At 31.2% G+C, this 18,290-nt stretch overlaps 1 protein-coding gene across 2 annotated transcripts; it reads left to right on the top strand.

Annotated features, from left to right (window-relative positions):
• The first annotated feature begins 2,275 nt into the window (after window positions 1-2,275).
• On the top strand, window positions 2,276-17,952 carry LOC111053931 (elongation of very long chain fatty acids protein 4). Of its 2 annotated transcripts, none has more exons than XM_022340873.2 (7): window positions 2,276-2,464; window positions 5,786-5,870; window positions 7,917-8,104; window positions 9,523-9,603; window positions 10,347-10,646; window positions 12,913-13,062; window positions 14,594-17,952. In XM_022340873.2, the coding sequence occupies exons 1-7, from the start codon at window positions 2,417-2,419 to the stop codon at window positions 14,693-14,695; spliced, it is 954 nt and encodes a 317-aa protein (XP_022196565.2). In that variant the 5' UTR covers window positions 2,276-2,416; the 3' UTR covers window positions 14,696-17,952. The 2 variants fall into 2 exon arrangements, with proteins under 2 accessions (XP_022196565.2, XP_039294667.1); XM_039438733.1 differs by lacking the exon at window positions 2,276-2,464 and adding an exon at window positions 4,998-5,045 and having other exon boundaries at window positions 14,594-14,841.
• Window positions 17,953-18,290: the final 338 nt, after the last annotated feature.

Genomic DNA, 18,290 nt, shown 5'->3' with positions numbered 1-18,290 from the left:
AAGTGGAAAAGAAAAAGAAGAGGGTGAAGTAGAAGTGGAAAAGAAAAAGAAGAGGGAGAAGTAGAAGTGGAAAAGAAAAAGAAGAGGGAGAAGTAGAAGTGGAAAAGAAAAAGAAGAAGAAAAATTCAAGCAATAGAAGTGTCACGATAGTGACAGAACCGTGTCTCAAAAATAATTTAATTATAATTTTTTTTAATAAAATACAGTACTTTCAATTATTTTAAATGTTATAAATATAGTATAATTCAAACAAATTCATTTCATCTTAAACTGCAGAGCAAGAGAGGAAAACGTTCTATTCAATAAAAATGTCTTAGCAAAGCTTCCACGCCATTGGCTAAGAACTTAATACAAACTCAGCAGTTGCGCTGACAAAATTTTCATTCCTAAAAAAGACCACTCACTTCTCGTTCAAATGCGTATCGACCACGAGTCCAGGTTTACCCAGGAGAGTCAGTTCCATATTTTCTGTAAGTTTCTTTTCTTTATTTTCTTTCAAAAATTCATTGTCATCCTTTTAAACAGTAATATCTCAAAATAATAATAATAATAATAATAATAATAATAATAATAATAATAATAATAACAACAATAATAGAACGTTTTCCTCAACATATTTTTTTTTATAAATTTAAATTCTTAAATAAAATCAATTTCATTTTAGATAATTAAATATAAGCCAACGGTTTCATAAGAAAGGGCGTAATTGTTTTAAAATAAGATTTGTTTGTTTAATCATCCGTATTCCGATTTTCAACCTTTTGTATCTTTTTAAAATATGTTCAAAATTGATAAGAACTTTGTGTCAATAAAAACTAAATTACTTTTCCAATCTTACTTCTTCTATTTTCATCCTATTTCAAAATTCAAACACCTTGTGTGAGTCAAAATTTTATTATCAAAATTTCCAAGTTTTTGTGTTTTTTTCTTTATATAAAAAAAGACAGGTGGAGGCGTTCCTGTTCCTGTGAGGTAATTGAATGAATGATCGAAACCCATACGATTGGAGGAATCTGGGGATTAATTCATTCAATTATCACAAATTGAAGATCCTATAATTTTTGGTAGTGTGCTTTACCAAGCATCGAGTAGAGGCACTAACCACTAAGAAGAATACAATCGATCAGTAGGCCTACTAAACGAATGATTATTTGAATAAATCACATTAATGTGAAGAACATAAATAGGATGAAATAACTCATAACAAAACACTTATAATCTTTTCGTTAGACTGGTCATTTCTCTTTATTCTTTATTTGTTACATATGGTGAAGGCGTCGATCGCCCATCATCCCATTTATTTGTTACAGAAGACGAGGAAACATAGAGGATAATACTCAGGGCTTTGAGAGTTTAGTGGAGTAGCTCTAGTAGAGTATTGTGAAGAAAAGTGAAATCATCCTACAGGGAAGAATATTATGACCATGAAGATGGAAAGGAAAATTGAAACTAAAAAAAAGGATAAAAAGAGAAACAGTTCGTCGTACAATCTGAGAAGTAGTTACCAGGTTAACGGGAAAAGAATAGAGAAAAAAAGAAATTTAGAGTAAGGAAAATAAATGAGTAGCAAAAAACAATATGACGAGTATGAACAGATTAAGAGAGTAGAAGAAAGTATCAGAAGAAAGATGTACTGATGAGGATTAGAGGAGGATGTGCGGGATAAGGGTGGAAAGGAAAATACGGAAATGGTAGGATGGAAAGTGAAAGAATACGTCTAAAAATGAAGAGACACAGAAAAATAATATTAGAATCAGAATGAGAGTAAAATAAAATATCAGAATGAAGATACACTGATGAGGATAAGAAGAGAAAGTGAAATAATACGCCTAAAAAAATGAAGAGACACAGACGAATAATATCATAATTAGAATGAGAGAAAAAGAAAATATCATAAGAAGGATATACTGATGAAGAGAAAATGCGGAACTATGGTGGGAAGGAAAATACGAAAATGGTAGGATGGAAAGTAAAAGAATACGCACAACAAAATGAAAGAAAAGAGAAGACAAAATAGAGAAGAAAAGTAGGTACTCACGATTGGATTCCACCTGATTTAGAGCGAACTACGCTGAAAATGATGAGAAGGAGGATACAAATAGGGTGACATGAAGAAGAAGAAGAAGAAGAAGAAGAGTGGGAGGAGAAACGGAAGGATGGAGAGTGAAAGAGGAAGGACAATGGGAAGAGAGAGAGAGGGGACCGATTGAGGTCCAGATGAGAGCGAAAATTTCACTCTCCAACATCCATTTGTGAGGATGCCGAACCGTCGATCATTTCCTTGCAAGACTCTCCACAGGTATCATCCAGCAGCTCCCGTTTAGGTCCGTATAACAGCGCTGTATCAATGCCATTGCTCGGCTCACATTTGTACGTTTAGCAATTTATTCGATTTTGATATCAAAAGTTAGTAACTATGGATGCTGATCCGCCTTACTGGATCAACTTGACTAATTCGACTGAGGTAAGTTGGTTTTGTTGGGAGACTGACTGTTTCCAGAATTATTTAATAATCATTGTTAAGAATTATTAGATTATTGTTGAGAATCGATTATTAGCTACTGTTGGGAATAAAAATACTATATTATTTTGAATAGTGTTGGTATGTTTCATTCGCATTTTAACGGATGCAATAGCATTTTCCTTCAAACTTTTTTTCAGAGTTTTCTGCTAGGAAAAATAGACAATTTTTAATTTTGAAGAGGTTTTCGGTAAATGAAATGAGAAAAATGGTTTTTGCTTAAAAAAATTGAGAAATGGCTTGTCAAAGAGTTTCTACAAGATTGAGGCTGATCGCTGTTTTGAAGTTTTTTTCGTGTAGTAAAATAAATGAGGCAATAATTTTTTTGAGATTTTCGTGTGAAACAATTAAAAAGACAGTGCCGTTTCAAAGATATTTTACAAAACAACTATAAGGATAGTAGCTATTTTAAAGTTTTTGTTTAAAAAAATGGTAAAAGTCAACTCAGAGAATTTTTTGGAAAATGAGAGTAATATTGGTTTCTTGCTGTAAATGAGAGAAGGATATTGAAAATATGCTGAAAAATTAAAAGTGAATCTCTAGAGATTTTTTTTACTGAAAGAATGGGAATAATTGACTCTCTAGAGTTTTTCGTGGGTGAAAATGATAAATGAATAGAAATAATAAATATTAGCCTTCTTTTTATGAAAACCTTCGCTCGAAAATATTTTCTAAGAGTATTTGTAACGTTTGAAACATTTTTTGTGAAATTTTTCTCGCTGTCTTCCCTGTAGGATAAGACCTATAAGCCTGAATTTCTATCTTATTTCACTGAGGAAACTCAGTTATTTTATTTATTTTGAACATTTCCATTTCATAGAAGTCATCCAAATAAGTTTTTTTTTGTTGGAAAACTAACTTTATCCAAAATTATTGTATAATCATTGTTGAGAATTATCATATTATTGTCGAGAATCGATTATTAGCTATTGAGAATTATAAATATATTATTTGGAATAGGGTCAATGGTGTTTGAAATTGAACTTTCAGCTGGATACCTCATCCTTCTTCAGTTATATCGGCCAATCATTTTGACCTTGATCTATAATACAAAATACTTTCAAACTAGAAAGCTTAGTTTGACAAAATAATTGAAAGATATTAAAATGTATTGTCTAAATCAAGATTTCTATTTTGTGAGGACTTTTAAACTGGATCAGGAGTTCAAACTAAACTGAATGAAAGAATTTTCCAACACAACTACTGTGAGACATTAGATTTTTCATCGCAATAGAATAAAATTGATTGAACAGTTTAATAAAGTTTGACAAAATATAGACTGGTGACTTTGTTACAGTTACAATAAAATAAGAGGAACCATTGTCTGAGAATTCGTCAGGGTCATAAAATATTTCAATTGTATTGGATGATTTATCAAGGTTAATAATGCTTTCAAATCATAAAATTGGTCTTTGATATTGTAAACTTGTAATATAGTAATCTTCAACAAGTTGATCAACTATGGAATACATATTTTAGGAATAGAATCAATGGAAATTTATCAATAAGCATTTTCTTCTGTGACTCACCGTCTAAAAATAATCTATGCCAGCTTGCAATAATCAGTTTTTCACCACAAAATTTCATTAAAAGTAGTCTAGTAATAGTTTGAATGGTTCAGTAGGTTGATGTTGAGTAGGTTGAATAGATAGTAGTATGGTTCATAATAATATTATGAATCTAATATATTTCAGTTAGACACTGTTGTTGTTGAGATGTAGAGATATTTATCCATAATGCAACACTGGGATGTTGTGTAGGAAGATGACGAATTTATTGAAAAATTATATACATTTTTTAACACCAATGTTCCATTATTTGGTGGTGATTTGACAGAGACTGGAGATGACACCATTGGTATTAAAATATTACTATTGAAATATGTATGTACATATGTACAGTATTTATCCAATAAATTCGTGGTAACCTATTTCTATACAAAATCACAGTGTTTCATTATTTCAGTTTATTATGTGATTCAAAACATACATAAACTTCTGAAAGATAAGAATACTATACCTCTGTAGCAAAGATGAGATTTTTCCATTATGGGGAAATCTTGAACTTTTGGAATATGGAAAATCGTTTTAAAGAAAGTAAGTTATTTATCGAATGTTGCATGATCAAATAAACGAAACCAATTGGGTTTTTTATTGAAATTCCCATTTATGTATAAATTTCCATGTATCTGCAAATCATCTATCTATATATCATCTATAAATAATGGAAGTGATAAAATCTTTGAAGTAGCCCTATATAGACAACCGCTCTATTAAATTAAATTAATGTAATTTTACTATAAGTAAATATACTTCTACCAAGCTCAATAAAAACTTCGTAAAATATTATCTATTACTGTAACCATACCACAGTGGATAATTTTTACTGGCATGGATAATTGATGAGAAAAAATTGGAGGCATCATATTGCACACCAAATTAATGTGTATCGTAATTGATAATTCATTTTTGGTCATGGTTCTTCCAAATAAGGTTTCTTTTCAATTTGTTTTACGGAGAGTAAGGTACAGTATTTTTGTATCCATTTCTACCTTCTCAGCTTTTTCTGTTTCCTGCCAGCATATTGATTATGGGATTGAATTTTAGTCTGCTTTTGAATAAATGAAAAGAACTACTAATTTAGAAAAGTACTCAGTGAATTAGTTTGGGAAAAACGAAAGAATAACAACTATAAAAAAGTACCTACTCACTTAATTAGTTATGATAAAATTGAATAATTATGGTATGGTACTACTTTGACTTAATTAGTTCACTAACTAATAAATATTTGAAACTTTGTGGAATATGACTTAGGTTGTTCAACTGTATAGATGTACTACGGTATAGTTGGGAAAAAATAATATTCTATTTTTGGAAGGAATAAATGAATCACTACTATAAAAATTACTCACTTAATTTATTAGTTTTGATGAAATAAAATCGATATGATGCCGTACCGTACTACATCTACTAATTAGTTCACTACCTACTAAATACTTTATCCTGTGGCATTTTGACTTAGTTCAACTGTATAGATGATTAGTTTGAAAAAAAGAATTTCTACTATGAAAAAGTACTTCCTGAATAAATTGTGATAAAATAAATAAATTATGGTACCGTAATACTTCTACTGAATTAGTTCGTCACCCAATGAATACTTGATACTGTGAGGTAGGACTCACATTTGACGATGTTCAACTGTATAGATGATTTATTTAGGCTATTATTCCTGGATAAAATTAATATTCTATTTTATTAATTGCAGGGAAGGATGTCGAACCTTATAAACTCCACCCAAACAATGGTGGGACAGCTGTATGATTATTATGTATGGACACTCTCACTAGCTGGTAATACATATTTTTATTTGTTAATTTTCATAACAACCACTTATCATAAAAATTATATTGGAAGAGGAAAAACCAGGCGAAAAACAAATAATATGATCGATATTCAACAATGCATAGACCTACCTAATAGTAAACAAAGTAAACAATTTTACATTTATATTTCATAGATTTTTTTGAAATCATTAAGATGTTGTCACAGCCAGAATGTATTGTTGTATAATAAGGATTTTCATGCAGAATCATCAAATATGCTCACCAGTGCTAATTTTTTCATGGTTTCGCAGTGTAGCAATCTACACTCCGTGTATAAGTTTTTAGAATATTGTTATGATATTACTTATTAATACTGTGTGATTAATATGATAAAGATGGTTAATTTTTTTTTAATATCAATTTACTAGCTGTCTAGCTTACTAGCTGTCAATAGGCTAGCATATTCAAAAATGCAATGTTTGTTCGTTCATATTTTCTCTGCTCTCAGGCTTGTGTAGAAATATATTTGAAGAGCTCTATTCCAAACGGGCCCAAGTCACAAAAGTGTTTTTCTCAGGAAATCGATTTTTCGATAGTCATCACTTAAATGTTGGAAAATGTTTATAATCCAATGTATAAAGTGTGTATTTTGAATTCCATACAATAATTTTGCATATTTGAAGTAATTCCTGTGTAATAGGTTAATTTCCTTGCTTTTTTTCCAAAATGTCACTAAGTCCATGGACTTGGTGACATTTTGGAAAGAAACTTGGACTCGGACCTTCTTCATGTCACTAATATGATAAGTTTCTTCAAGTGCTGTATTTTGCTGAGTTGAATATATCTTGCCAATGCTAGGAATGAAGGTCTATCTATAAGGTTCAATAATCAGCTGATATCTCGATTTCTACAAAAATGGACTTAGGCCCGTTTGGAATCGAGCTCTTCATTTTGTAGCAGCGAAGGTAGAAGGAAGTGGAGACATTCAGATAGGTACATGCATCATTCAAAAAATTTCAGTCACTTTTACTCAACAGAGATATTGTGGAAATTCTCCATATTAAGGCGAAACGATGTTGTCAGTTCCACATAATTTATTCGAGCCGAACTTGAGCTGTCTGTTATCACATACTACGAAAATTAAAATCTACAAAAACTACCATTATCAGTCCAATATTGCTCTACGGTGCTGAGACATGGAAGTTGGATAGAAGGAAGGAAGGGAAATTGATTGTATTTGAGAACAAGGTCATTAGAAAAATCTAAAATGAGGGAGGAGAGTGGAGGAAGAGACACAACAGAGAACTTCGAGATTTTTATAGGGAGCCAGATATGTAGTATGCGAGTTCAAGTGTAGAAGGATCAGATGGGCTGCGAATGTTTTGAGAAGAAAAGAGGACAGCAATATCAATCAAGTGTTGAAAAGAAATCCGGAAGGACGACGACTGAGAGGAAGATCACGACGGAAATGATGGTGTCAAGTGAAGGCCGATATGGAGAGAATTGGAGCAACCTATGAGGAGCGGAGAATTGAGAGAGGTGGAGGGGCTTTGTTGGTGCGGCTAAATATCTACTTAGATATGTATGGCCATGGCAGAAAGTAAGTAAACTTGAGTTGTCAGTCTAACCAACAAGACAACTGAAGATGATGCATTGAAACTTAAATTTGGCTCAAATAAATTATGTAGAACGATAGAGAAACAATAGCGTAAGTAGATATCCCATGGTATAGGGCGTTTATGTCGCAACTTTTACTGTTATCCCAAGCCGATAGTTCATGTCATTCTTTCCCGTGAAGCTGTGTGACACTGTTAGTCTCTTATATTGTGCCGTTCCTACACTCTCACCCTAACAAAACAGTAAAAATCGACAATAATCGACAGTAATCGGCTTGAGATAACAGTAAAAGTTGCGACATAAATTCCCTATACCATGGGATATCTACTTACGCTATTGTTTCTCTATGGTAGAACTACAACATCGTCTTTATTTCACCATCGTTTCAGCTACCTTCTCTGCCACAGTTGTATTGTATGATTTGTTTAATTGAATGAATTTATGAATTTTTCGCAGATGACCGAACAAGAGGCTGGTTGATGGTAGACTCTCCCATGCCCACACTGCTCTACACCTTACTCTACCTAGTCATAGTGTGCATAGGCCCACGATTCATGCGAAACAAGAAGCCCATGAAACTAACATGGGTGCTAATACCCTACAACCTCTCAATGGCCGTTCTCAACCTGTACATAGCGATAGAGGTGAGAGAAAAATTAATTATTTTAAAGAAAAAATAAATCAAAATCTATTTTCCGTTTCCACTTATTTAATATGCATCATGATATACAGAGTGTCGCGAGAAAGGTGCAATAGCCTTTCAAAAATATTGTAGAATCGATAGATCTTGAAAACTAAGGAGGTCGATATAAGACAATTTTACTGAGCATTTTTTGTTGTAAATTTCATAAAATCTATGGTCTTTGGCTGTTACACCTTTTGTGTGACACCTTTTATAATATAAATGAATATTTTCATCTGATTTATTATCTGAGAAACTAATACTATACAAAAATATGAATTTATATCATCCCTATCCTTAAAGAAAAAGAAGAAGAAAAAGAAAACGAAGGAGAAGATAATGAGAAAGATGAAGAAGAAGAAGAATGGTTGATTGATTGATTGAGTACTTTATTTATGTAGATTACAATATACTGGCTTATACACTTATATACAATGGCTTACAATACAGCAAAATTATAGATGAATTTACATAATATAGACTAAGAAATTAATTATTGAACTGTATATGATATGAAAAAGTAATTTGTAATATAATAACTATAGATATTATATTGTTATGCATCTACATAAATTGGCGGAGCTTTGGACATATCAATGTCCATTCTTCGGAAAGAATATTAAAAATATCCTCCCCACTAACTCTCTACCAAATGAGTGGGTTATTTAAAGAGTTTGAAAAATTTACTACAAAACTTGATGAGTTTGTGGCCTAGGCCCGACTTAACATTAAACACTGGTGTGCCTTTTGAAAGCTTGATAGAATTATATAATAATGATATAATTATACTATATAATTACTTGATAGAATAATGCTAATCTGTTTGCGGAATTTCGCAAAAAACATCTGCAAAATTTCAAGCTTTTGATAAAATTTTGAAAAGTAGTAACTCAATCAATAGAGAAATTCATTCAAAACTGTCAGCATTGGAGAATTTAATAGTTGATTGAGATGCAATGATGTTATTTATGAGGAGTGTTGAGGCTCCTGGCAGTTTTTGGTGAATCTTACCATTGATTTACCATCATCAAATAGCCAATATAATAAGAATTTTCTTGAACTTTCATCGCATCTATTGAATACAGAGGTGATACTATTAAAGTTGTCTAATTACATTAATGGAGACTGTTTATTACAGCTACATTTCACAAACATCAGCCTATTCAATTGAGATTGTTACGTGTATGTAAAAATGAATTTTTATTGTAGTTTATCCTAACAGATTAAAAATTAGACTATAATAGTTGATATAAACTTTTGAATAGTTACAGAATAGAATACAGTAGTTAGAAATATAATATAAATGAGATTAGAAATATTCCAAAAAAACTAAGTTGCAGCTAGACTTTTATTTTAATAATCTTTCAATTTGTATTGCAGTTGTTGATAGCTTCAAGTAGACTGCGGTACAGCTACGTCTGTCAACCAATTAGACAAATTAATCACAAAGAAGAGTTAAGGGTGAGTACTGACATTTTTTATAATTTACGGTACTTACACTCAAAACATTCACTACTGATTTTATGAGGCAAACAAAAACAACATTGTCTATTCAACAAAGCCGATATCACTATCCTTCTCTAGCTCCGCAACGTTGCCAGATCATTTTTCAACAATGAGGAAATATAATTAAATGAAAAAATATTGAATCTGAATTATGAAAATGTCTTATTCAATTTTTGAAGAATATATTTTTTTGACAAATAATATATAATTTATCATTCTAAACAAGAATGGACAGTTAATATTAGGCTACATCAGATATTCCGGTATCAGCTATCCTCTATAGAATAGAATAGAATACTTTATTTGCCATCAATTAAACAACTTATTGAATAGGCTAAACTATATAGTAGGCAGTGGCAAGGCCGAGAATAGGCAGGTGTTCTGCCATCTTATTTATCTCTTTCCTGTATAGGGCTACTTGTAGCCTATATTATTATTTATTTAAAAAAAATTATTATTTTTATTTTTAAAAAAAGGGTACTGAGATTTTTATTTTCTTTATATTTAACGCTGTTCTGCTATCTTTCTCCACTCCCATTATAACGTGTAGGCCTTATTTCCACAATGTAGTCTAAGTTAAGAGGCTCTGTGAGGAAGCCAAATATGGTACACCATACATTTTCACTGTTATTTTACATATTTTTTTCAATTACTCGCATGATTATTGCCAACTATATTCCTTTATTTCTCAATTACAGATAGCAAACGCAGTATGGTGGTACTATTTCTCGAAACTACTCGAGTTCTGCGACACGTTCTTCTTCATTCTGCGCAAGAAGGATGCGCAGTTGACGTTTCTGCACGTGTACCACCACTCGACCATGTTCTCGCTGTGGTGGATCGGCATCAAATGGGTGCCCAGTGGTTCAACCTTCCTACCTGCCATGGTCAACTCTACCATACATGTGCTCATGTATTCGTACTATGGCCTGTCTGCATTAGGGCCCACTGTTGCCAAGTACCTCTGGTGGAAGAAGTATTTGACCATGCTGCAGCTGGTGAGATAATTCATTCATTTATTTATCTATATATATAAAAGCGAAATGGCACTCACTCACTGACTGACTGACTCACTCACTCACTCACTCACTCACTCACTCACTCACTCGCATAACTAAAAATCTACCGGACCAAAAACGTTAAAATTTGGTAGGTATGTTAAGTTGGCCCTTTAGAGGCGCACTAAGAAATCTTTTGGCAATATTTTAACTCTAAGGGTTGTTTTTAAGGGTTTAAAGTTCGTCTTTTAGCATGTATATTCTTCTTCTCCCAAACTCTTAGGCTAATTATAATTGAAATTTCCATAATTATCATATGTTACTATAGAACTATAATCTAGATAGAGTACCTCTTCGAAACAGTTGTTAACTGGCAACTAAATTAATAATTTTGTCAGGCTGGCATTAAGTTGAGTTGACTTTGTTAGGTTGGCACCAAGTTGAAGATTTAAATGCATTTATTGCGGAAAAATTGATTGGGCACTGCTACTTCAATCCTGGGAATGTTATATTACTAGCAGTGAGGCTCGCTTCGCTCGCCATATCCGTTTAGCCAGCCGTTTAGTCTGGACCCCCGACTGGATGTCCTAACATTATGATAAAAATGCCCAAATGGAAAATGCAGGCGAGCGAAGCGAGCCTGCTGATCTCATTCTTGGACGATCCAGTCGGGGGTCCAGGGGGCGGAGCCCCCTGGCTATACGGATATGGCGAGCGAAGCGAGCCTGACGGCTAGTTCATACATAAATTTATTCAAACCTCTACGCATTAGGGCTCACTGTCACTAAGTGCCTCTGCTCAGGAAACAGTTTTTTATTATAAAATAGACATATAAAGTTGATTTAAAGTATTTTTGGTATTCACAAAGAGGCATACATATATGAAAACAACAGGCATTATAGCCCAAAACTGTTCCCGAAAAACAGTTTGTCCATTTAAACTCTTATTTTAAATGAAAAGTTGTTTGTTATTTTCATTAAACATATGAATTTTGCTATTATATATCTAGTCATACTAGTTTTAAAGCCTGGCCAAATTAGATTTTATAACAACTTACCATTAGATATTCGGGGCTTACCTGAGAAGGAATAGAAACAGAAAATTAAAAAGTTCCCATTGAAGAAATGTTTCTATAATTTAGAACATTATTTTAGCATTTAGACAGTATGGAATGATGAGATCATTTTCATGTTTAGTATTAACATAAAAATAATACCGTATTAAGACTGTTATCCCGATTCGATATCACAAAGTTCTTCATAAGTAACATGAGAAAACAGTTAATGAAAAATTGAAAATTAGTACAAATAAGAAATAAAATAATAGGAAATATTAAGAATAATAAAGAATATGAGTACAAATAAGTACTAATATAAGAAATAATACACAATATGATTTAGTAATGAATATGAGAGTAGGCTAGAAGGCTACAATAAAACATAATTTTGTTCCATTTTGAGCTGGAAGCAACACAGTTAAGAGGAAAAATACTAATGAGAAAAAGTAATAATATGTTATACTGTAGTCATACCAATAATTGAACTACCATCAAGAGACAGATCATTAAACATTAGCCTAATTGGTAGAAAATAGAATCATGCAGTTATGAAGATAATATATTTTCAGAGTATTGTTTAGCACATATGGCTTCTTAATTTTGCAAAATAAACATTTTGAAAAAATAATTTATTTTCTATGGAATGACTTGATTTAAGTTTCCCCATATTAAATGGTTTGCCAGGATCATCATCTACTTCCAACCTCTTTAACTCAAAAACCAAAATACTAGAATACTGGGGGAGGATTTTTACATAGATACAGATCTATGATTGAATTCGAAATTTGAGAAAACAGGTAGCAGTTATTTCACAAACTCTGACAGCGCGTGAGTCACATTGATTGGTTGTTTAGCTGTCTTTATTAAAAACCTAGGAGGGCGAAGTTAGTGCGCAGCACTAAGAGACCCTCTCTTACACTTAACCCTGCAATACAATAATTCCAAGTAGAACTAAAACACTGTACAACAAAGATTATAAGATTACTTGAGATTACATTGCTTACCGTACATAAAGCACACTTTTGTCGGCTGGAGATTCAAGTTTTCTATTTTTATAAAATTTACTTATCATGTAAAAAATTATTTTATTTGGTCTATAACAATATTTACTAATAAACAAATTGTCAATGTTTTCTAGAACTCTCTGGGACGCTTTTATATTTATTTGGAAGATTAAAACTGAATATTAATCCACTCAACTATTTGCAGATCCAATTCACAACGGCTCTAATATTGGGAATTAATGGAATCAGATCAGGCTGTGACTTCCCTCTATGGATGCAGTATGCTCTAGTAATCTACATGCTGTCGTTCATTGTATTATTTGGGAACTTCTATGCGAAAGCCTACATTGAAAAGGTAATTATAAATATTATATAATTTAAATATCATTAATTCATAATCCTATGGAAGGATATATGTTGTGGTATCATTCCATAAAAAATAAAAAAAAATTGCAACTGGTATTGACAATTTCAGTGTCTTTATTTTATTATCAATCACATTTATTGCATAAAATCTATCAAAGTTTTATTTGATACTAGCTGGCCCAGCGAACTTCGTACCGCTAAATAGTTTAATGCATCTCAAGTCAAACTCTAGCTGGATGCACACCTGAGGAGGCGCGATGCAACATTTTATTTATATACATACTTTTCCTACTGAAAAATAAATAATTTACTAAAAATCAATTAATTCTGAACACCGAAGACAACATAAATATTCGAAACAAAGCAATGTCTTCAGAGCATGTAAGTCTTTAACCTGAGGCCGCACTGCTGGATGGTTACACACAGAACAGTCATTTTGTTTTTAGTCGGGGCGTTTAGAATAAAATACATGGGCGGTTATGGAGCGCACACACTCTTGTCTACTATCTACCGACGGCTGTTGTATGACGCAATGATTATAACAGCTGATTTTTATTTCTGTGTGTGGCCAGCTCACAAATCTTCTCCCATAAGAGTTACATGTTAACTTTGAAGGACCGTAGGAGAAAGTCCTGAAGTCGGATTATAAATTTGATAGGCCATAAACCTGGTCCTGAATATAACGAACACAACTAAAAAAATCATCAAATTCGGTGCACACATGAAAAAGTTATTGAATGTCAAAATTCGAGGCTCGATTTTTATTTATATAGATTGTGGTATAGAAAGGCTACCACAGCCACTAACTTATTGCTCCAAAATCTATTTCTAATTGAAATAATAAGTGAGTTAACTATTTGATGCTGTATTATAATATCTGTGTTGCAAGTCCATCTTTTTACAAACGGCGAGAATAATTCATTATTGAATGAAAAAGACTAAGAAATTGTCTTATAACAAACAAACAATAATAATTATTAAACAAACATGAATAATTATCACAATATCAACTTCTCAACTAGTACACAAAAAGTGAAAAATTAATAATCCATTAGATAATATAACATTCATATAATTGAAAATTCTAGGTAAAATAATAAAAAAATAGACTGTACCTGTACATCATTCAGATAAAACATCAAGATGACAGCTTGTATTTATCACCTTATTCTATACCAAACTGTGATATTTTTGTCTTATACTATATTTTTATGTAGAGTTGGAGTTTCTACCGTAAATTTATTGGTCAACTGATATTCTTTATTACTTAAAACATCTCCAGTGAAGTTTCTAGAGATGGTTTTGGAATTATTGGGGCTTTCTCATTGAATTGCTGAATGTCATTTTATGATTTTTTAAATCATATTGTGGCTCGTCAAAATTTCAATAACGCTTTAGGTCTTTGGCAGGGAATCGTTACCACTTTCTAATTGAATTACTTCATCTCGTGATATGATAAAAAATACATAATATATTGTGGAAGAATAAATTATTGATAATGTTTTTTTTTATATTTTCAGGGAAGAAGATCGATGTACATGAATGGAAACGCGACATGTGTCAACATTCTGAACGGAAACCCTGTAGTAATGGCCGGTACATCCAGCAAAAAAAGCAATTAGAAATGCACAATATTATTGAACTCATAAAATTGTAGAAGCCGCCTTCAATTTGTGCTTCAAACGCCTAAAAAATCACTGGCTCTTCCATATGTGATCACAATGCATTCCAATGTTCTGATTCTAATTCAAACTATCACAGAATAAAATTAAAATACAAGTTTCAGAGCTCAAGTATACAATGTAACTTTTACTAGAGCAATTGGCTTTCATTAGGTAGGTGCTATAATTTCTGACACTTAGGCTCAACTCACATTTACGCGACTCAGGTCGAGAAGAGACTCGACTCTGGTCGAGAGCATTTGTTTTCAAATGGGTGACGTCGCGGAGACTAGAATCATAGAGTCGGATGCTAGAATCGACTGGTTTGAGTGTCACCATTTGGAAACACATGCTCTCGACTAGAGTCGAGTCTCTTCTCGACCTGAGTCGCGTAAGCGTGAGTTGAGCCTCAAATGTGCAATTACTATTATATTCAGGCACTTTTGCACAAAAGCCTGTCAAGTTTTAATCATGGTTAAATTCCAAGAGAACCAATCAGGGAAGGTGTTTTGTAAAGAATTTTTTTTTTGTTAACTTTCAATCCTAATTAAATGCCACGAGCATCAAATTGATCGGGATTAAAAGTTAACAGACTTTTGTGCAACTGGGTGTGAGTGTTTTGGAAATAAACAATGTTGAAGTACCTACTTTTGAAATTTCAAAATAGAATTTTATCATGAAGTATGTAGGCTACTAAAATATCCAACACTAAGGTGCAATAATTAATATATTCACTGTTTTTGAGATTTTTTTAGTGTAATTTCAAATTTTGAAATTGGTATTGAATTGTTATTGATATTATATGAATTATTATTATTATATGTTGTACAGTTGCTGCCTGTAGTAATATTCACTTCATTCTGTCAGTATTCCTTATATATAACATCCAACGTTTCCCGTTCAAACAATGCTGACAGTTTGAAGTGAATTACACTGTAGACAAAAACAACATATTTGAGCTTCGTCTATTTCGTGTTCTGATATCTATGATATATTTGATATTATAGTTTTTTACAGGATAAAAATAATTTGATCAAATTTATAAGCATTCACGAGAACTAGACTTTGAAAGTGAGGAAATTTTGTGGGAATAGAGCTAAACAAAACATCTTGAAGTGTATAAATTCAGGGCTACTTATATTCAATACAATAATTATATATATTATAATTTTTATTTGTATTTTTAATCTATTATTCTATTAATTTCAAAGAAAAGGTACTATAATTATTTTCTAAACACAACACCTTACACAAAGAAGTGGAATTTTCAATTCTAATTTTTTTTAGCTAGTTGCGAGATAATAAATCAATATGTTTATAAATGTGTTGTATTTTCAAGTTGTATCTGTTCAGTATTTTCAGGACTTCCTATACGGTATATGTATAGGTATAACATATATAGTATATAGTATATAGGAGGTCCTGGTATTTTCCAATCAAGTAAGAAACCTTAGAATGAGGATTAAACGGTTTTTTATTGAATTTGAATGAAATCAAAGTGTTCTCAATTTTTGAATTGCGAGCTTCAAAATTCTAGATCTTTAAGATCAAATATTTTAGCTCTAGGCTCAATTATTCCACCTTCCAAGTCTAGTTTCGAAGATAGTTTCAAATAATCAGTTGGAGAATCAAGAATCCACAGTTTTCTGTGATTTCATAAACTAAAAATCGCTATGTTTTTGTAAAAAGGAATGAAATTTAATTATTTCATTATTTTTACTCATTATAAATATCAAAATTTCAAATTCACAATAAAGCATTTGTCTCTTGTATTTCAAATTTCTATAAATATACATGTATTAATATTGTGAATAATGTACATACAATATTGTACCAGCTAGGATTAACTACTTGTATTTACACATATTATATTTACTTGTGTATTTAAAAAGCCTATTCAGCATATAGTGGGCATGAGAGGTTTTTTCAATTATTAGCATTATTATTATTTATAATAAATAATATTATATGAACAACCTACCATAGCATTAAGTCAAACTGAAATATATCAGCCTATGGAGCTATGAAAATACTTTGGGGTTGTGAATATTTAGTGCTTAGTGTACAAATTATGTTATAATTGTAAAATTATTCAAATTTTCAAAAAAGCATTTCAATACGTATAATACTACTATTATAAATATAACTTTGTCAATGAAGTTAAATCATCAAAGAAATCGAAGAAACAAAATAAAGAGGTGATTAAATAACATTAATATTTTTCTAATATCAAATGGCAATTTAAAACTGAGTAGCCTAAGTTAAATATTTTTCAAATTTATATTTTTTATTTCAAACCAATTCAGGCCTTTTAAACTTTTTATCAGTGAATTTTATGATGTATCAGCCCAAGTGGTTAGAATAGCCTAATATCTCAATTAAATTGAATAGTATAAGCAATGAATAGGCTCTACTATCATAAAAAACACTATGGTTACCACAACCTTTTCTAATAAAAGTATAAAATTCTAGAATGAATGAGCATTTAAAATATTGTCAAAATAATGAAATCTGATTTCAAGAAATCAGTTTTACAGAAATACTTGGGCTTTATTTGTATGAAAACTTTCAAAGTGGAGTAAATATTTGTATAGTTTGATACAATATTTTCACAGGAATATTGTGAAAAATATATAATTAATCCAATGAAAAAATGACTTTATTATACAACATTTGGACATTATACATTCCTGTGCATCTCATTCTTGAAATCTACATAAAAACGAGAAGTTCTTGAGAAGTTCTCTACATAAAAACTTGAGAAAAAAATGATGACAATGGTAGGACAATTTATAAAAGTTGTAGCCTACTTAATATATTTATACCGCAACTCATTCAGGAAGTCATAAGTCAATTCGGAATAATATTTTCATGAGATATACAGCCAATAAACAAAGTGGGCACCACCTTCTAAAACAATTAATCTTTCTATGAAAAGCCTAGCAATAATTAAAAAAAAACTATTATCTCAAAATAATAATCAACAAACATTTAATAATAATATGAATAGCTCAAATATGCTATAACTTTAAATACGTGATTCTTTTTTTAAACTTAAATGTGGACGTACAATAACTCTTAAGATGTAACCTATTTCGAAAATATGAACTATATGAGTATTATTATAAATTCAAGTAAGTTCTGATCTATGATGTGAATAATATGGTGTAATTTCAAAGTTTATTATGAAAATAAATATCAATACTGATATTGTGTCACATTTTTCTATGTTAAAAATTATTGCTGAACTGTTCCATTCCTCGTAATAATTTATTTAGTTATTTGGTTGAAAACATCACAGATTGAAAATGAAAAACTCTTTATCAAATCTACTTCTCTTCCTATAAATTAGTTCAATGAATTGTTCAAAGATGGTTATTTTTTATGATCATTGGATCGAGAATGATTCGAACTATTGTTCGTAGAAAACATTGTTTGGGAATATCAAAAAAAGGTACTTGATGAACTGAGACCCTCCCAAATGTTCTCCCATTCATTATCATTTGTGCACATTTTCTGTTTCACATAGCAGCGTAGTATCATCTATAGTAGTTTC

This window comes from Nilaparvata lugens, chromosome 12 (genome assembly GCF_014356525.2).
Source record: "Nilaparvata lugens isolate BPH chromosome 12, ASM1435652v1, whole genome shotgun sequence".
In the NCBI taxonomy this organism is placed as follows: domain Eukaryota; kingdom Metazoa; phylum Arthropoda; class Insecta; order Hemiptera; family Delphacidae; genus Nilaparvata; species Nilaparvata lugens.
This window is presented reverse-complemented; position numbering and strand designations above follow the sequence as displayed.